At 47.5% G+C, this 21,610-nt stretch overlaps 1 protein-coding gene across 4 annotated transcripts in view; it reads right to left on the reverse strand.

The window, feature by feature from the left end:
- Positions 1-15,461: 15,461 nt before the first annotated feature.
- Positions 15,462-21,610, reverse strand: part of nlgn1 (neuroligin 1) — a 111,969-nt gene continuing 105,820 nt past the window's right edge. For all 4 annotated transcript variants that reach the window (XM_067229589.1, XM_067229590.1, XM_067229591.1 and 1 more), the window contains 3 exons: positions 18,597-18,788; positions 17,191-17,980; positions 15,462-16,281 (listed from right to left, as the gene is read on the reverse strand). In XM_067229589.1, the coding sequence (XP_067085690.1) occupies positions 15,462-16,281; positions 17,191-17,980; positions 18,597-18,788 (1,802 nt within the window). The remainder of the gene's footprint in view (positions 16,282-17,190; positions 17,981-18,596; positions 18,789-21,610) is intronic.

The raw sequence follows: 21,610 nt of genomic DNA on the forward strand, positions 1-21,610 counted from the left end.
GAGAGAGAGAGAGAGGCAGAGAGAGAGAGGCAGAGAGAGAGAGAGGCAGAGAGAGAGACAGAGAGGCAGAGAGAGAGAGAGAGAGGCAGAGAGAGAGAGGCAGAGAGAGAGAGAGAGAAGGCCAGAGCCAGACTCTAACCCCTCAACAGGAAATCCTCTCCGCCTCCGTTCATGGTCTCCTTCGCCTCCGGACGGTGGCGTCGCAGCGGGCCACGGAGGAGCCAGAAGCGCCACTTCAGTCGACGGATGTAAAACGCACCGCGCGTCTCCGGCGTGGTCACAGCACCAGGGATGCGCATGGGGCAATGCGGCCTGCCGTCAGATCGCGGCGATGCGGCTGCCAAGTCGACAGATGGCGTCCGGGGAGCTGAGGCATGGCGGCATGCTTTAAGTATGATGTGGCATCAACGAACACTTTGGAGTACTCGCGTCGGTGAGTTCTAAAATACAAGGGCTAATCATGTAACGCGGCGGACAGTGCAGATGCTCGGTTTGATGAACGCCCGCGGAAAACAAATGGAACTGATTAAGGATTCAGATGGTTCATCGTGGCATTTCGAGACCACACAGGTGTCACATGACTGAAAGAGAAAGCGCCCAAAGCTGGAGTTTAATTACATCTCCACCCCCCCCCCCTTTCAAAATAAAAGCCCTTTCACCCTTCCCCTTGGCACGATAGAATTATTTGTTATCAACCAGGAAAACACAGAGAGCCAGCTACAGTATTGTGTTCCACATGTTCCATTCTCATTCAGTCCACCAGTGGTATGAACAAGACCCGTCAATGGCAAAAGGCTACAGGACGTACCCAACTCCTTCAGCGGAAAGCAGAGGTCACAATTACCCCCCAGCCCACCCTCCACGAGACAGTCATAACTACGAGCCGTTACGTCACCAGCACTTCATCTAACCCAGGTTTAATGGGCCAGGTGGACCGTGCCAGTTTAATGTGGCTGCAAGGGCGGGGCAAGCCGGGGGTTTTTAGCTGTCGGAGGCGACAGGTGACAGGTGTGCGGCAGGTGAATCGTTTGTCACGCTCGGCGCGATAAGGCCCCGGCGTAGAGGAGGCTCGCAGACGCCACCTGTAAAGACTCTCCGCTGAGCGCGCCTCCGCGGGAAATGTCAGCGGGGAATTATAATGCAAAGCTAACCTTTGTCACGGAGATTGCCGCTGCTGATATGTAGCCAACTTGTCGCAGCATTTGAAATAAGTGCTTTTCCGCCCCCCCGCACCCCCGCACCCCCCCACCCCTCTCCCTCCATGGCCGACATCCGTTCCTCTCGCGTACTAAATTGCACACATATTTCTTGCCGCCGAGTCATTCAAACAACAAGGGCGGGCACACATCACGAAGAAGTTCCGCTTTTGTGCCGCATTCAATCTTCTTTTGAAAGACTTTGGGTTGTCTTCCTTCTGGGTTTGCCATACCCAGGAGATGAACAGCCTTCCTATCACATCAGTTTAGGAATCCATCAAATGTACAATATCAGCATCCGTTCGTGAAAATGCCCGGTGACGTTCGGAAACCAGGAAGAGGTGCACCAGGCAGTTCTCTATACCAGCCTGAGTACAGCCTCATTGAGCCGATGGAAATATTCACATTTTGATGAAGTATTTAGTAAGGACAAACAGGGTGTGTACTAAAATAGCAAATGCAGCGCTAGTGAGCAAGCTGGTGAAGGGGTTAAAAGTGCTGTGCCTTGTTTATCATAGTCTAATGTCCCCAGGACGTCCCTGGCCCCACGAGTGGGAGGCCCAGTCTTAATTGGCTTCAGAAGATGCTGGAAAGTAATTGACAGATATACAGTGGTTTCATGTTCACGGTCGAAACAGAAAAAACAACAAAACCCTGTTTGCTTCAGCTGTTACAGCGAAACGTCTCCCTTCATCCGTCTCCAAGCGCAGAGCTGTGCATGTGTGAACCGTCTGGAGTGCTCAGGAATAATACAGTGTCGTTCACGCTGTATCACCTGGTGGTTTCCTATAGACGACAACATCACATCCAGCTACAACCAATAGACAATGCTGCGAGGTGTGATGACAACAAGCTCGGTCGTTCCTCACTTCGCCACGTCAGCTGAATCCCGCCCCGTCTGAAGGACCCATAGGATGTCATTAAGCGGCCAGATGAACAAGCCGAGCAAGGAAAACATGTTCTTCTTGTTCGAGACATCAAAGGGATAGGCCTTTCTGGGCACAGCGTCTGTCCCCTGCGGACACTGTCAACCGCTTTTATTATTTATGAGAAGCTACTCATGAGAAAATACCCAAACAAGAAGCGACATTAAAAAATAAAAAACGGTTATTAAAAGAAGGCAAACAAGGTACAGCAAGTCTGCTGAAGGTGAGTCAGTCTATCCCTAATGTTAGTTTTGTTTACGTTTGCAAATCCGGTTTTTCCTCCCCCGTGTTCCGAGCCACAAGAAATAAAAGTCGCCCCTCTGTCGGCCCGGAGTAGAGGAGCTGAACGGGGCAGTATGGGAGGCCGAGGGTCATAGTTGAGTCAGCCTGTGAGTGGAAGCCTTGCTTCAGCACAACGTCTCTATGGATCTGTTCATCCAACACACTAACCCGGGATGACAATGGAGTAAAACTCTCTCTGTGCCCGGGCCAGAGAAAACGTCCAGCGCCATTTACAGCAAGCGCTTGGAAAACCCCCGCCACACTTATCTGACAACGAATCAGTCGTTGAGAGACGCCGACTGTCTTTGAAGCGTATTAGCAATGATGTCCGTTTGAATCCGAACGTGAACGATGACTTAGGGTCAGCCATCACAAGCGCTCTGAAACACACCAGGACGTGAAATATCAGCCGGAGCTCAGGAACCTATCAGAGTACAGACCTTGTGGTTTCATCCAGTTGGCACAAAAGACGCTAACGCGAGACACCGGATACATCTGCATTGGCGGAAACTGTCTGGAATTGACTGCCGTACTCGGAGAAGCCGGCGTCCAAGAGCTCTCAGTCACCGCGATGCGCCATCATCATGTACAATGGGGGCAGAGTGATGTACTACATCCCAGAAGCGACCTTGAATGGGTAGGCCTCATCTGTCACATGTCACACGTGCATATGGCGTCTCCGCAGGTGACGAAGCTTCGGGAACAGCTGACTAAGCCGGGGCGTTAGAGAGCATCGCAGAGGTTGTTAGGAACCCCGTTTACACCAGGAAGTAGTCTTGACTTAAGTACAAAAGTCACACGTCTTAACCATCAAGATGTCTGTCGAGCTCTCGTGAGATCTCAAGACAAACGGACAAAGATCGTAGACAAACGGGTGTTAAAAGAGAAGTCCGTTTCAGTTGTTTACGCGTGCAATCTGCACTCCCAGAGAAGAAAAAAAAAATGTATTTGGAGGCTGTTCAAAGTGTGACCCCGGGTGATGAATCCGTGTGAAATCCATGGGATCAACCTGCGCGCACAGCTGGGGAACAGTGACTTCTCCCCGCGTCCTCGCCATTGTGTCGAGTCAGAAAGGGGCCACGTCTGGGTTTGAATTCACAGAGGACGCCCATTCATCCCTCCAGCTGCTTCGTGTCCACCAGACTGGGGGGATCACAACAGGTGGTCCGAGTGCCCTCTTTCACAGCGGCTTGGCTCTGGTCCAGTGTTTCCTTAGTGAACGACATGCATCGCTAACGCTCCTTAATGGGGGGGGACACGCCAGGGCGCCCAATCTTCAAACAAGGTGTCCATCCCTTCTCATCCGGCTGCAAGAGCCTAGTCACAGTTCTCAGAGCCTCTGCTTTGTGTGCAACGCAAGAAGAATATTTACAGTCCAGGGACATGGCTGGTAAATACCTAAGCAGGAAAATACAAGAGGGGAAACGATATGAGATCGTTGAAAGTTCTGTGGAGGTCCTTGGAAGTACTGCCGCAGCGACGGCTTCGGTGCTTTGTCAGGTAGGCAACGTTTCGTTTTGGCGTACAACTTTTTGTGACACTGTGGCAATAGTGAAACTGAGAGCTTCTATCCGAGGCTCTCGGCGGTCGTTGTCGTTTCAGCTCCTCTAAGAGTACCCTCACCCCTGAGCCGTCGAAGGGAGATGTGCCGTAGGAATCAGGTCGGCGTGCTCTCGTCATCTCCGCTATAGGGGACGCATCGGTGCATCAGCCCCAAGACTCACAGAGGCAATATCTCGGAAGAACGTTTGACTCAAGCGTAAAAGTGTTAATTGCATTGAGAGACTGTGTGATGGACTGTGAACAGAACGGCCGCCCCTTGTGGTTTGTGCTAGTCTGGTGTCTACGCTACAGTTCCAGCATAGATCCGATAGGGTAACAAACTAATACAGTGGCGGTTTTCAGAAGCAGATACACAGTAGCAAACAATGGGATACAGTAGATATTGAATCGTATTACAGTAGATTTACCGTGTGTTATTGACAGACATAATCAAATGAGACATGATGAAGTGTGTCAGAGTGGTACAGTGCAGTAGGTATAGTGCAATGTACAGTAATACACCTGATGAACCAGGGTATTTACACATTGGCTTGCAATATGGATAAGGGATCTGTAATAAATTATGTGTATTGCATGAAAATAGCCTCATACACAAGATCAGAGTGACATGAGTACATATTCCAATATTTTCATAATATCGAAGATTGATTGGAGATATGTCACCTTGGTGCTTTTCTTGACTGGATTTGCACATTTTTAAATATGAATGAAACAATGTTTAACCCAATTTGTATAATCCGACAAATACATTCAGCATGCTAATAAGACCTTGAAATATTGAGATCACATTCGAATATGTTCACAATCAACAGCAGGCAGTGGAATTGCAAAACAGATATCGAATAACATGATTTAGGCTAAACTATAAACAACGAACGGTACAGTCCAAACTGACATTAAATCTATATTTATGCAGACTACAGAATATGATTACCGTGCATCTATCAGCGCTAATCGGGACTACTTCTACAATATATCATTTTTGTAAAACAAAATAACGCGGCGATAATCGTCAAAATACAGTAATCGTTCACATTCAGAGAGAGAAAGCATTTTTTTGCGAATACACCAATTCAGGTACAGTAGGTATCCTGTTTGTCAGTGCAGAAATGTATATCTTAGACCAGACATGTTTCCATAGAACAATAACGGGATGATACTGAATGCATTGGAATGCAGAAGCCATGTTGCCCCAATTCTAACACACAAACTGGTGCAACTTGCTAACATGTGCCACGTCGGCATAGCAGACAATGCTACTGTATAAATCTTTGATAGTCCGTCCTAGCAACACACCACTTTGAACTTTCAAACCAACTAGAGTCAAGCATTTAATTCCCTGCCCTTGTAGCATGTGGCTGCAAGCAAACAACAAACCAAGGGTTAAAATCCCAGCTCCCGGACTATTTCCTAACAGCATGCCACGCCATTTTACCAGCTCCATTCACCCCACCATCTTTACCAGCCTCACGAGCACCCCAACTTCCTGCTCGCTACAAAGACAGTCACGGCGAGAGGAAAGAACAGAAAGAGGAAGAGAAAAAGAAAAGGTTCCGGCAACATTAATGAAAGGTCATTATCTAGGGGCTTACCCTGGGAGCGACGGAAAAGGCCCGGACTCGTGAGCAACGATCGACCCGGTCCAGGAGCAGGACCTGCGAGGAGAGAACAACAAAGACAGTTTGTGACAAAGCTGAGAGGCGCCGCGGTCTTTGAGGAGCAAAATCGATTGTGACATTTTTCATTTATTTGTAAATGCCTCTTTGGCGGCACACTCACTCGAAACGACAGTTTAACTCTTACGGAATGAGGGAGGTAATGGTAAAAGAGAGGGATCCTGACAGTTGTGGTAATGAGATGGCATATTAGGGCCTCGCTCCTACACTATCCTCTTCGCCCAGGAGCACGCCCTTCACTTCCAATCCCACACCCCGGCCGTTTGGAAATGGTTAACCCCATCAACAACAACACTTACCCTCTTCTCTGCGAGACTGAAACGTTTGCGGGTATGTGTTTCGGAAAGGCATTCAGAATATCTTAATCCACACAATGAAAGGAATCACCTTTAAAAAAAATCAGGAATGCATACAATGTACTATTATGCTAATACAGTATGCTTTAGTGATAAGGTGAGTGATCTCTAAACAGACTTTTTGTCAAATGTGTTATTTTATAACTGAGAAGTGTAATCCCAGTATCAGCAATCGCGTTCAGTTCTGTGCCGTCACAGTAGTTGCAGATAATAGTTTATTCATGTATTAAAAAAATATATATATATATATAAAAGGGAAAAGTGCGCCATTAAAAAGGATTCAGTCATCATCGAAAAGTAATGACCGAATAAGTCATTCTATCCTGAAGTGGGTCAAGCAGGGAAAAAAGGTAGTCTATGACAAGCCAGATGAACTGCCCTCTCACCATCCCCGTGTCTGGTTAGTACCCTCCAAGCTGTCCGTGTGGATTGAGAGAGTGTGCTACGAAGACAGGAGTACATGAGCAATGAGTTATGTACTTCATTAAGCCAAAGTCATTTCCCTCGCAGATATCAAGTCTCCTCCGGGCCCCTCTATAATCCATCCACCCACCCAGTCAGCCATCATTATCTAGATTTAGCCCAGAGGACTACAATACTAAAGCTGGTCACACGCATGTGGCTGAAGATGCAGGGAAACGAGCAATAACTTTGACAGACTATGGATGTGGGACAAATGCAATAAAAGCATTGTTCAGCTATATAATCTATATATATATATATATATATATATATATATATATATATATATATATATATATATTTAAATCAATTTATATTATAAAGTCGGTTACAAAAGTGTCACTGATTCCATGCAATAAATATGGAATTGTGCATTGGGTTAACAATCGGTATATTGTCCATTGTACTGCTGTGAGGATGTTGAAGTATGAAGCTGTAAATCAGAATGAATGTACCACTGATTGAGAGCAGTGCGATGACGAGGGGAACATTGTAGCTGTATGGTCAAATGCGGTGCTGCATAAAAAGGCCCTAGGTTCTTGGTGTCATAATATGGAGATGATGGTTAACATGCCTCTCCTTCCAGATCCCTGTAATTATTTCAGATTACACTTGAGTACAGTGGCTGTCAATCACGGTGCAGTTGCAGGCTACATGCTAATTAATATATTAACATATGCTGAACTGAACATACACCCACACACACTGTACACGGAGATCAAAGATGCGTCTCGCCATGCATCTTGTCAGATTCTTTCTCACAGAACATTTCGAGGAATTATGTTGTATTTGCATTAACTCGACAGAAGCTTTCGAAGCTGTGTAAGCCTGTAAACGGAGGGTTATTTCTTGATACAACAAGTTGTGTTACTGCAGACTGTTAGGCAGCACGGTTGCGGGGTTCAAGCGTTTCCGATGAGATTCAGATGCTGTGCCAGACGTTGAACTCCAAAACAGAGATGGCATGTGTGTTCTCATCTATTCCTCTCGATCCATTATTCACTCTGCCCACATAGAGCAGTATTCTTTAGAAGTTGGCGAAATAAAGTCACATAACTAAATGACCTTGGTTAAAATGCTCTTAGGATGTCCCCTGAGTTAACCGGTTAAAAGCACAACCCTTTAGAAGTATTGAATCAGAACGATGACCTTGGCTGGGATGTGTTAAATGGAGCAGCTCGTGTGTGTGTTTTTTTGTGTAAGTATATGTATGAGGGACTGCTGTTAATAGTCCACCATTTTCCCATTTCTCCATGTCATTGATGCCTGACAGGCAGCAATTTCCATTCCCTCACTTGGACGAGACTCACTGAGGTAGAGATTATGGAGACACAGGTTTAGCTTTTCTAAGCACCCTCTTCATCCTGTTTAGATCTCTATAATGTTCAGGCATAAATAAAAACAGATGCCTTTTTTAAAGCAACCAGCCAGTCAAGCTGAATAAGAGCGCTTCAGCGTGTTTCACATTCATTTCCCGCCACTGTCAAAGAAGCATTCACATTTCCTAGTCAATGTGCCTGAAGTTGTCAATGCTAAATCCTTTGACTAATGGCTCAGAGAGAATGAATTGGAAATGTTGGGACGAACATTCATTTTCTAATTCACCTGTCTTTGCCACTTCTATCATTCATGCAGTCAATATTACTGGCCCCTTTTATAATTATATCCCTCCCTCTATCTATCTATCTATCTGCGTATACACAGAGTCAGAGGTGAAATTTGATTTGGATACTTCTGGAACTACCAAGACATTTAAACCCGGAGGTCACGGATCGTGAAAGACCTCTCTGACGTGCTTAACCTCGTTAGGTTAAAGGCTGTTTCTGAGGCGTTCATGTCATCGCAAGTGACTACGCAAGGGAATATGTACAGATGCAAATCCCAGCCAGTACAGCTCCCGTCAGGGTGGAGAAAAAAGAAAAGAAAAAAGAAACCGACGTTACCGTATTGCGATGCCGTCACGTCACGTCCTGTGGAGTCGACAGTCTGAATCATTCCCGTGCCTGGTTGATTAGAGATGTTTGGTCTGGGTATCCCAGGCCTCGGGCTGGCTCTGCTCCTCATTCCCACCCCTCCACACCCTGAATTCCTCCGGGCTACCCCAGGCAAGGTCACGACACCAAGCCATGTCGACCACACACTCTTAACGCTTCCAACGAACCGTGAACTAAACAGGCAACTACAGTATTTAGTTGTTTTACTGAATACCGGTACTAGCGCAGGATTGATCTGTTTGAGATGCAAATCAAGCAAACAATTTCACTCAGAAAGGAGGTTTGAGACAGAGAATGTTATTTGATTACTTTGCTGGCTGTCGATAGTTGAACATGTGCTATCTGCAAATGCCTTTTGTTAGAGCATCCATAAACGTTAAAGTTGTTACCATCCATACAAAAGTCACAATGCACACTGATGAGAACGTCAAAATTTACTGAAACTAGCATTGTATTTGATTATTTCTATTACTTAATTAAGTTTCCATTGTAATCCAGTATTATTCGTAGATGGGTGCTTATCTGCAGAACATTCATTTCCTGTTTAGTTCACGGCATTGCCTGGCAAACTTGGAGAGAAACACATTATTGGTTTTGTCTCAAAGATTAATTCTTTCTCTTTGCTGCTCAGAAGGCTGGTATAAATACATTGTGTGTCTTTTTTTCTCAGCAGGTCTGATGGAGAACATCAGCCTCGTCTACCTCCCCAAGACGGACCTCCACACTCACGCCTCCTCTCCTCCTCCACAGACTCATCCCAGTCCTCATCCCTGACACATCCGAGACACCTCCTCTCTGGCTCTCTCTTCTTCACTGTCATCTCCCCCCCCCCACCCCAACCCGAGGGACAGCCTCTCAGCCCCCCACCCCCTCCCCCCTTCACTGTCACAGCTGACACATCACCCCCTTCCGCATACGGTCCCAGGGGACAATCTGTGACACTCACCCATGCCCTGCGATGCTCATGTCCGAAAATCTACCGGAGGAGATCCTGTGCTTGCAGTGTTGGCCCACGAACCAGGAGGAACCCCCCCCCCCCCCCCCCCCCCCCCCCCGCTAAAACTCTCAGGGTCCGTTTGATTGATTCCTCATTGGCATTGGGAGTCGGTGGTACACAACTGTACCTTCCAGAGCTAAACCCAGATGGAGCTAGAAGGAGGGGAAAGGGTTGTTAGACCTGTACTTTATACCGGCACCACCCCTGTGTCATTTCATCAGTCTGGCCCTGCGAGATCACAACACAATAAACTTGTCATCTTTCCAGAAATTACGGCAACCAAACTCATTTCCTCACTCTGGGAGTGAGACAGGGTGACATTGGTTCTTTTATAAGAGCAAAGAAGGTCACTGCTACTGTTGCCTGCTGGGGTGGAATTAAGCCTGTGTGTGTGTGTTTTGGTGATTTATGCTTCTCTGTTAGACTTCACAGTTAGCATCCCTGTGCTCTGTTTGATTAAGGTGGATTTAAAAATATTGACAGTGTTATATTATGATTACATTCAGTCTGTGACATTTAAAATGTGACATTTTAAGGCAGTGTAGAAATGAGTTTTATCTGATGTAAATACAATGTTTTTCTCTCCAAATTCGTTATTCTGTGTGTATGTTAAAGCTTGTATACAGTTAATAATAAAGCATAGGGTAGATTCTACTCAAGACATATTTATAACTTCACTGGGATAAGATATTGTTATTTAAAAAGAAACATGTGGTCAGAATTCTTCTCAAAGTAACAATCCAAAAGTATTCATGAATCATTTCAATTAAATGTTACTGAAGTCTTATTTGCAATGTTTAACTGCGTATGTCTACTAGCAGATTATCAGAATGCATTCCCGATTGAAATTCTGGTCATTTCCTCATGTTGTTCCAAATGCTATTCAAAACAGGCTTAAATCCAAGTCCAAGTCATTGAGAAAAGGCTAAGCAGATGTTAGTGCACTGACAAGGACTGGGTGAACATTCATCTCACACGCTAGGCTCGGATCAAGCCCATCCCAGTGTTCCCTACTACAGCGACAGCTCTGTAAATGGCAATGAGCTTCGAAAAGACACACTGTTCCTGATTATAATTGCCTTACCTTCGGGTGCTCGTCAGCAACTAAACGGCAACAGAAAAGAAAGCCTGGCGAATTCCAATGTAATTTCTGTGGTAGGTGAACAAAAGATTTTGCACGTGTTGACAAAAGAGTATGATGAAACTTGGCCACACTCCAGTATCAAATTGACTTCAACTGAATGTCACTTAATACACAGGTGTTTATTTGACATTCTCTAATAGGCTACGCTGTCGCTTGATTGAATTGTCATTGCTTGATTTACGTACTTTGTGTTGCAGCTTACACATTCGTATCCCATACTTCCAACAAATATAGCCTAAATCAAGGTCATGTATTATTTTACAAAATAAATAAATCACGTGGCGACATCATTCTTTAACATTTTACTTACGCGCACAGCAATTATCGAATGTTATGAAATGCTTTCAAAACGGCCGTTGGGAGAAAAGAGCGAGCGGCGAGATCAGACAGAGGTGGCAAAGGAAAGAGTGGGCGGTTATTAGAGACGTGATGCGTTCAATTGTTGGTAGAGACAAACAGTATAGATGAATATAAGTTATTTGGTAGAGAGGAGCTGCTTCATGATGGTAAATAAGGAAGCCTCGTCGTTCCAGGACTGGGACGTCTCTCTGGCGCCGCAGTCACAGCAGCTGCATCAGCGCCCTTGGTCAGAGACAGGCAGTGTAAACAGATCTGTATTTATTCTCCTCACAACCCTACCGCGCGGGCCCGCGCGCACACACACACACACTAAACTCTGTCTCTCAGACACACACATGCACACGGTGTTCCCAAATGCCAGTCAGGCACGGCTATAATTGGTTTCTAATCGCTGCCAAGAAGTAGAAATGTCACCGTTTCCGTTGTCCACAAAACTTGATTGATTTCCAATTAGCATGAAAGTAAATGCCAAATTCTTGGAAACCTACTTCTATTAAAATGATCAGAGGAAACATACAGTAACATCCTAACCTCCATTAAAGGGGTTGGGAAGGCCTTTGAAGGCTCTAAATAGTACAAAGACCAGATGTAGCCCACGTCTTCGCATAAATAAGATAATGCAGTTTAAGAAATCAAACATCGCCACGTTTTCACTGTCCTCATTTGCACCCTTTATGTGTTTCTCATATCTTTTCAGCACATTTATTTCACATTGTGAATGGACTTACACAGTACACGTAATCCACTCAATTAAAAAAAGTGTGGAAATTGTACTTTTTGCAGCAATTAATAATTTGACCCCAAATGCTGTACATGAACAACAGTTGATATTTATATTTCTGTGGAATCTTAAGTCTGGTGGGGTGATGTGTATTGAAGTCAGTTCAGTGTTGAATTGGGTCCTTGGGTATTTCATTTTTTTTGTTTCCTTCCATTTGGTACAGCAAGTCATATCTTTCATGAAGGAGGACCAGGGTTTGATTCACACCTTAGCCTTTGGCTGCTCTGAAATAAACCAGTATTGTGAACAAACATTAACAGGATAAATAAAGAGTTGTCAATAAGCCTTGTTGTTCAGCTTATTTAAAATCATTTATTGTGCTCCAGAAGAGTAATTACTATTTAACCAGAAAGAAAGACAAGTGACAAATAATCTACATTACAAATGCTAAACCAACTCACATAGCGCCCCTTTCACAGAAACACTGAAAGAGCATACACCTTTTAACAGATCCGAGAATACCTTGTTAGATCCATCTAGATCTTGTACAGTAGCTGTTTGTTTATGTTGTGGTTTTAGAAAATGGCACTCATTGCATTACATTCATTCACAATGCTTGTCCCTCCTCTTAACACAGAACAGGCTTAAGTCACATGACCTGGTTGGTTAACACTGGGGAAAGATACCGCCGCCCCCTTTTAAGATTTAAAACCACGGCTGGGGAGCTCCAGGGCGGAGGGCGGCGAGGGGGGTGTGGGGGGCTGGAGGGCGATGGGGAGAGAGAAAGAAAGAGATAGAGAGGTAAAAGAGAGGGAGTAATTCTGAGCTACCCCTATGCACATTCACACTCCAGGTAAAAGGAGCGTGTGTGTGTGTGTGTGTGTGTGTGTTGGCAGGGGACGGGGGGATTAGAATGTGTTGGCTGTAAAGTGTTGGTTTGTTCTAGTTTCACACACCTGGAGCAGTCCCTCTCCCGGGACGACTTTGTCGACTTGTCAAGTCCAACAACTTCCTGTCTTATGCTCCCCGTGCGTCTAACAGGTTTGGCTCGCCCCTCCCCCCCTCTCCCCCCCACAGCACCTGCGACCCTGCTGTTCAAAGGGCAGAACAGGAGACGAGGGATGAGAAGCAGCGTGGGATTTTAAGGCGTTCACGATGAAGTCACACGATGAAGGAACAGGGTCGCCGCGGCTCCTCCCCGCTCCTGGCGAACGCGGACTAGCCGACCACGCGTGCCTCTCTCGGCCTGTCGCACAAAGCACCCCCCCCCCCCCCCCCCCCCCCCCCCCCCGCCAGTGACTCGAAAGCCTTCACGCTAGCTGACTGCGGTTTGCGTTTTCACCAACGGGTCATAGCTGCTCCGGCTGTCGCCGTTAGCTGTGGTAGTGAAGCTGCTCTAGGGCGAGTGCGTGTGTGTGGCGGAGAGGTTTGTGTCTGTGTGTTTGTGTCTCGGGGCAGACGGGTGGTGTCGTTAGGCCTGCGAAGGTTCGCCGGGCCCGCCACATTCACACGCTAACAGGTGTGTAGTCCGACAGTGTGACACGAGAGGCGGGTGAAGGGCTCTGCGGGTGAACCATGCTACGGAGCCAAGTAAACCGGGAGTCCCAAGACAAAGAAAGAGGTGAGAAAGTCCACGGTCTGAGGCCCGAAATGAGACATAAGGAAAAGTGAGGGCCGAGGTAATTACTGGGTGCGAGACGAGGCCGGCTGTGAGCGGTGTTGCGGTGCTGCGGTGAAAGCCTAAGACGGATCTGCCTGTCTGCGGTGATGAGGCCTCCGATGACAGGTGCATGCTGGGACTTCTGGGATGTTTACCTCTCTCGCTGCCTCTCTTTCGCTTTCGTTCTCACTCGCCATCTTTCTCGCTGTCTCCACCTATCTATCGCTCGCTCTCGTTTTCTCTCTCCAACTCTCTCCTCACTCCTGCTTCCTTTCTTTAAATCTCTGTTATCTCTCTCCACGTCTCTCCCCACACTCTTTTTCGCTCTCTCTCTCTCTTTCGCTCTCCACTCCCTCATGTCCTCCACCTGCTGTTAGGCGCGGGATGAGAGGTTCAGCTAATCCAGCCTGTCAGGCCAGCACCCCCTCTCTTCAATTACACATTTATACGCATGAATCTTTAAACAGTGCCACAGAACAAACTCTACCAAAGGATAATAAGAGCGGGCGGGGGGGGGGGGGACGGGGGGGCAACCTATGCAGTCGAGAGGATCTTCCATCTCCCTTTTCCTACCTCCCCCCCCCTCCCCTCCACATATGCCTTCCCTGGCTTTATATCTATGGGCTGTTTTCATGTTTGAGAGATTGTTCATACAGATAACCACCCCCCCCCCCCCAGCTACAAGTTAAACAAAAGAAAGATAAATGGAACCACAATGCAGGTAATTACTTCTCTATGGTAAGGTGGGTTTTGACTAGTAGCAAGAAGGAGAGGAATGAAGAGAAAAACTAATATGTATAATAGCAAAGAACATTGATCCAAACTGAAATTACAATGAAGGTTCCCCTTGGTAGGGCTCTCCAAAACAGTGAGTGATTCACCACTATCAAAAAGTAGTACCAACACACATAGTACAAAACTAGTCCTTATATCCAGGTTCACTCAAGCTATATTGTGTATGCACTGTAGTTATTTTACCATGTCCCCACCCTCCCTCTGCCCCACACTGTCCCATGATATGACCCCAGACCCGCATACCCACAACACTACATTTCCCAGAATCCCGTGGGTTCCGTCGTCCAATCAGGAGTAGTGTTCTTTCGAAAACTAATCCAATGGGGATGAAAATTATTCTTAATTATGACTTTATCAGCGGAGCAGCCATCAAGCAGATAAATTGTCATGCGCGTCGTGCAAAAAATATTCCAGTGTCCTTTTTGTTGTCGTCCAGCTCTCGGTATAGACAGCACTTGTGTGATGAAGCTGTAACTCCACGTCCGTTTTTATCCTGGCAAATTTGCAGTCTCGACGCCCCCTTTCTTAAGAGGCTTTAAACAGCATTGGTGCTTGATGTACATATCTAGATATGTAAATAGGTTCTTTACAATAAAATAGTTCCCCCCGAAAAAATAAAAGGATGAAAAGAATCTAAGACATTTTCGAAAATGTCTTCTCCATTGTGCATATTCTGTTACAGAGTTCGCTCCTCCTTCAACCGCTATTGTTTTTGTCATATTTTACATTGCCTTCATTGGCTGAGACACATGCCTTAAATTGGTTGGTCAACATCTCGTCTTAGCTCCGGAAAGAGTCATTTATCGTTTGACGCCACAGAAAAGCAATATGTTTTCTTTCATTTACAAAGCGGCCCCTTCCTCGAAAGCTTGTCTGAGGTCCTTTTCAGATAACACCATGAAAACAATCTTTTTCCAAAGATCCAAAGTTGATGTTTGTCCCTGGAAACGAAAAACGCTGACCTTGTTTTGTAGCAATACCAGAACTAAAATATCCTTTGTCTGTTTTTATTTTCATTTTTTTTTTTCTTGATTTCGTTTGAAATGTTTTTTTTGCAATGTTTATTTTTGATTTTTTTCTTGTATCCTCTTTTCTACAAAACAAAATCGTCGGCCCGGCAAAAAAATCCTGTTAGTACTCCCTTAGGTACTGTATTCACAGGGCAAAAGCAGAATTCCTGTATTCCACCTGTGTTGGGTTTCTTGCTGGGTAATCAGCTCTGGTAGTCAGTTCTCTTACTGTACGCGGCACGGCACACGCGAGTGTGTGTGTGTATAGGTGAGTGGGTGTGTGTGTGTGTCAGCTTCCATCCTTCCCCTCGTGTGGAGGTTATACCCTGGTGGTGGAGTGTGAATGCGGGTGTGGGAGCGTGTTGTTCTGCCCAGTGCCCGGGTAGCTGTTGAAGTTGTGCAGGGACTGCAGGCCCTGCATGGTGCTCGGGATCATGGTGATGGTGTTGGGGGTCATGAGGGGGATGTCGTCCGGCGAGCGCCGCATGGCCAACGTGTAGTCGGGCGGGCAGGCAGTTCTCAGAACCACCTCGTGGGGGTGCATGGCGTCCCCGTGGCAGTCGCGCTCCAGGTCCGTGTGCTTCATCTGCAGGGACATGATCTCCTCCTCCTGGGTGTGCGCCAGGTCGTTGGCCGTGCTCCGCTGGGGGCTGCAGCGCCGGTGGACGTCGTGCCGCCGCTTGTCCTTCTTGTAGTAGAGGGCGGCGAAGGCCAGGATGTTGAGGAAGAGGAGGGAGGCGCCCACGGCGATGGTGACGCTCAGCTCCGTCGAGTAGTCCCTCTGGTCGAGCAGCACGGGCTGGTTGTGGCTGTCGTGGGTCTCCGTGGGGAAGAACGTGGGGTTGGGCCGCTTGGTGACCGGAGCCTTCTTGGGGGGCTTGGGAGGCGACTCGGGCTGGGGCACCTTGGTGGTGGTGGGGATGAGCTGGGTGACCTCGTTGAGGCTGTGGAGGTGAGGCACCAGTTCCAGCCACAGGTTGACCTTGTTGGCGCGGTAGTGCTCTTTCACGCGAGGCTTCAGCCCGATGTGGAGGTAGAGCTGGTCCTTCTGGTTGTAGCGTGTCCAGGCCACCTCCTCGAAGCGGTTGGGCTTGGTGTGGATGAACTTGGTGTCCTGAGGCACTGGCTGGTTGGGGTCGCTGCGTAGAGGAGGAGGAGGACAAGATGAAAAGCGTGAGGATCTACTTGTGAGGCGACACTGCATTTCTAATCTGCAATTCAGTTGGGATGGTTTACAATTCATAAACAATTGAAGGACATCTGCAAATTTCAAACCTATAAACGTTATGTTGGTTCTGAGATCACAAATTAAAAACGCTTTACTTTACACAACGCATCTGAAACGACGACTTTATAAAGCTATGCATTAAACTCAAAGTGTATAGTCCACTGTATTTTACATGGTCTTATAATACATGCAAGGCACCCCCTTGAGCAAAGAAGCCAGAATGTCAGAATGGTATTTCAAACTAGCGGGACCATATCGTAAAGCGTCTCGACCATTCAGAAGGGTGACATTCATCCCACAGGTACTCTGGGTTCTATGGCACTTTCATGTTCTTTTTGTAGATCATAAGTGTGCTTCAGTTCTTCTGAGGCTGTCTAACTGCTGACAGAAAGGGACATTGTTCTTCATTATGTTCCAAAAAACAATTACCTCCATGAATACATGCTTAAAGGCAGTGTGGGAAAAAAAAAAAGGGATTTTAATTCTGTACAATTGATAATGTCACTCTCCAGGCCACCTCACTAATTATGTGTTTGACTTTCCCTGGTGGAAACTTGAATGGAATACAGATTGAACGGTTCTCGCCTGGGAAGCCTCATTGGCCCACGGAAGGCGAGAAATCTGCATTGTTTACTTTCGGAGACAAATGTAAACATGCCACTTTTGCACATGATGGATTGTGTTTTTCTTTGCAGCACAATCCAGACAAAACAGAAAACGGGAAAAACAGAGCATTTTCCAATTCCGTCCCCCGATTTTCCCTCCTGTGAAATCGTCCTGTATAATGACGCACTCCGTCCCATCCCTCTGCGAGCCTTACCCGGTCTTGGCGAAGTTGGTCCAGTAGGTCATCACCACGGCGCTGAGCATCACGTCGTTCTTGGAGAAGTTGCAGGGGAACAGCTCGGTGGGTCCGATCATGGGCAGGCCGAACACGTAGGGGATCTCGTCGCCGTGCGCCGCGTCGGCCCACGCCGGCACCTGCTCCGTCTGACAGTGGTGGTAGAAGGCGTAGAAGTACGTCGGCGAGCCGAAGCTGGAGTGGAGGTCGGCGGTGGCCACGGCCGGCGCCACCCACTGGTGATCGGTGAACAGCGCCAGCAGGGTCTTCCTCCTCGTCTCCGGGTTGTGCCGGTCGGCCCAGTCGGTGTACATGAACTTGATGGTCTCCCGGAGGATGTCCTTCCCTTCCGGGTAGCCGTACAGATCGTCCACGAAGCTGGACACGGCGTAGTCAAAGTCGTTGGCCTGCACGCCGTTCTCGTTGTCCACGATGAGCTCCACGAACTTCAGGCCCTCTCCCTGGTTGACGCCCAGCATGATGTCGTAGTTGAGGAACTCGCCCTGCTCCATCAGGATCTGCGGGTCGTCGGGGATGACGTCGCCGTCGATGACGGGGCCGAAGGCGATGTGGTAGCGCGCCGGCTGGATGTCCTGCTCCACCAGCTCCTTGTAGTGCTTCTTCTGAAGGCACTCCACCAGGTCCAGCGTGTCCTGCAGGTTGCAGCCCACCTTCCTGGCCAGCATGCGGGCGTACTTGGCGGGCTGGAAACTCACGGCCCAGCTGGAGAGGGCCGTGCCACTTTGGGCGATGGCCCTCTGAAACAGACCTAGACAGATAGAGAGAGAGGACAGAGAGAGGGAGAGAGAGAGAGAGAGATAGAAATAAAGAGGAAGAGGGAGAGTGAAAGAGAGAGGGAGGCGGAGAGAAATAGATTAAGATGTGCAAAATACACTTTTCCAGACCTAAAGAGGATCTGTTATAGAGCTGAGAAGGAGGGCAAGTTCAGATATTATGACATTGTTAGTCTGAGCAAGTGCTTAGCTGATTCCATCCAGCAGAGCACTAGACAATACTACACAGCTAAGGAAGGAATTCAAATGTCAGACTTTCAATGTTTCTCCGCTCCATTAAATGAGAGAGAATAAAATCAAACGGATTAAAAGAGAGAGAGTGTGAAAAGGAATATGAAGATATGGATGAGAGGACAGATGGCCATGACTCACAAAAATGTCTAAGCAGGGAGATCAGCAGATAAAGCCGGGGTGAGAGAGAACGAGGATGAATGAGGGAGGGAGGGATGGAGGGAGGAAGCCAAACGAAAGAGAAACTGAAAGGAAAAAGTGGATGACTTTCGAAACAAGCCCTAGACTACAAACCCCAGAATGCACTGCAACCCAAGCTGGCACCGTTTCTCCTCCTACCTTTGGTAGAGTTGCTCCAGCGGTTTCCCTCAGAGTAGTGGGACAGGGTGAGCAGGTTGACGCAGGAAGCCCCGGCCCCGGACCCGAACACGGTGATCCGCAGGGGGTCTCCTCCGAAGTAGGCGATGTTCTCGCTGGTCCACCTCAGGGCCTGGATCTGGTCCAGGAGGCCGTAGTTCCCCTTGGCGGCCTGGTCCCCTGTGCTCAGGAACCCTGGAGGAGACCACGAGAAGACGCAAGGATGAGCACGGCGAGGTGCTTTGAGGAACGAACGCTTGGTCAGTCGGAGGTGGGAAAGTTCCGGTTCAGAACGTTGGACGGCGAGCACGTGTTGGTTCCAGCCGTGCGCAGAGTCAGATGGTGGAGCCAATCTGCTCGGAGAACTGTGCTTATTAGCAGATCTGGGTGATGGGAATCTCCGCTGCACCTCTGGAAGTTACAGTGCGTTTCAGTGGAATACAGGAATTCCCTTTGGGGGGTTTGAATGTACTTAACTACACAGATTAGAAGGTGAACATTTGCAAAAGGTTTGGGGTTCATGAGGGACATTGGCACTTGAGACTATTCCAACTTGAATACTTTAAAACCTGGCTCGAATTGCAGTATTCCCTCAAAGCTTAACATGCAAAACTAACAAGCCTGCACATTTAATAGTTTTCTGCAATAAAACAGGAGTTATTGCTCCAAAGAGTCAATTTAGAGGACGCAACGCAAGATATAATTCTGTGAATTCAATTTTGAGGCAGACATTTGAAAATCCATATATCAAATTAAATACAGACGATATATGGATAAAATGATAATACGCAGTGGTGTGGGGATGAATAATATGCTGCTAGACTGTTAAACAGACTGCAAAAAACTGCTGTATTTTTTTTCAAAACACAAGTTTGGATATGATGTAAGTTACACCCTGTAAGTTAATGCGTTCATTCATCAGAAAAGAAGACCTTTAGCATTAATTAATTTGCGTATTGTACCAGGATTTGTAAACACACTAATGGCATTACAGACAGTATTAAGGAAGGATTAGATTTAATTAGAAACTGAAAGTATTGTCTCATTGGTACAAAATCATTTGAGGTCCCTGAAGAATACAAAATGGTGGCCAACATCCTGTGAAACATAAGTAGTATTTGATCAGTGTGAGCCACAGCAGTCGTGCAGCCGGTAACTAGGCTCCTCGGAGTCTCCCTGAGGGGTTGGGGGGGGGGGGGGGGGGGGGAGAGGGGTGTATGGTGTGTAACAGATCACATGTACTGTAACTCCACACTGTCCACAGTAGGCTGTGGCCCAAAGCAATCCCTGAGACAATTAACACCGAATCATCCTCCACCTCCTCCTTCTCTTTCCCCTCATTCTTCTTGCTCAAGCTCTTCCTCCCCCCCGTCCACCCCCCTCCCCCTCCTACTCATCCTCCTACTCATCCTCCTTCTTGGTCCCTCTCCTCCCCCCTCCCTTTCTTCCCCTCTTCATCCTCCTCCTCCTGCGGCACTCTCAGCCTCTCTGTCCAATTAGGCAGCACTCGTGCGATGCTGGATCAATGTGGAAGCAGTATATATAAAAGGGTGATGTTTTCGACGTGAAATATTACTGATTAAGCCTTGGCTTCCCCCAGGATCCACTCTGAAGCAGTTTAATGGCAGTCCTTATTCCCACCCTCTGATTTCCATGCTAAAAGGTCCATTACCTGGTAGAATCGACACAGGAGTACTCTCCCCCTGCAGCCTTTCCTACCTTTCCCTCTCCTTCCATTCTTATCCTTTCTTTCCACTGGCCTCCCACCTTCCTCGATGACAAAGTCAAGGAGGAATCGATTCATTGCGGCTGCTCCTATCGTACGCTATGATATGCAGACCAGATATGCAAATTGTATATTATAATAAAAAAACGGTAGGATCACAGTTTCTGGTGAGATACGATGTGCGACACCGATGGCCACACACTCCACACTCCCCACCCTCTCTGCAACACTCAGGCATTAATGCAAAACTAATTTTCCCTGGGCAGGCCACTGTCACCCCACCTGTATGGAGATTTCATATTTGGTGATCACATTAAAGGTAGATCAGGCGGCAGCCCCTGCTGGATACGCACGCGCCACAGATCGCGGTCAGACGGTCAGACGGGACTGCTTAATTGACTTTTTCCATTTCAATCTGAGGTTTTATTTATTTATTTGGTTTGGACTTCAAAGCCTAATCTCCTGGAAGCAACAACAGCAGCAGTCGGCAAAAAGCGTGTTTAATTGATTCAATTTGTCTGAGTCGGTACGGGGTGAGAACCAGGACAGGCGAGCCACAGGCTTGAAGATGATTAGCAATCAAACCGCGGTGTCGTTCCTGTGAGTGTGTGTGTGTTCTCAGATGTTTGGGTGTGGGGGCGAGTTGTTGACGGCTTTGGAGGACCGCGGGTGAATCATCCCCGCACACCACACAAAACACACACCCAAACACTTTCCCCCCCCACACACACACAAACACAAACATTCCCCACACACACACACAAACACAAACATTCCCCACACACACACAAACACACACGTCACGACGCACGCGCACCACCCACGCCCCCCCGCACAAATCCACAACGCATGCGTCCGTCCCAAAGCTTGACCCCGGATGGGTGTAAAGCCAGGGTGTTCATGTTCCTAGATCAGACAGCTGGCTCAGCTGCTTCCAGACACATCCAGAGGTATGGACAGGAGGTTGGCTGACAGAGATCATATCCACGTGAACACACTGTACCGACATATATAAATCTCTGCAGCCCGGATCCCTGGCAAGATAAGATACAACACCAGGGCTAGACCTGCCCTTCCAAGATGAATTCACATAGTAGTGTGTGTGTGCAAAGCCACAGGATGATAAGCGAAGAGGCCCAGTGATCTCTCTTCTTTGTGGGCCACGCGTGTTTTATCGGCGCGTGTGTCTGTGTGCGTCTCTGTGCGTGCGTCTAACTGTCATGCCTTTTCATATGTTTGCGTGTGTGTGCCTGTCAGTGTGCGTTCCTCTCCGGATGTGTATTGGCGTGTC

This window comes from Osmerus mordax, chromosome 26 (assembly GCF_038355195.1).
Source record: "Osmerus mordax isolate fOsmMor3 chromosome 26, fOsmMor3.pri, whole genome shotgun sequence".
Lineage (NCBI taxonomy): Eukaryota > Metazoa > Chordata > Actinopteri > Osmeriformes > Osmeridae > Osmerus > Osmerus mordax.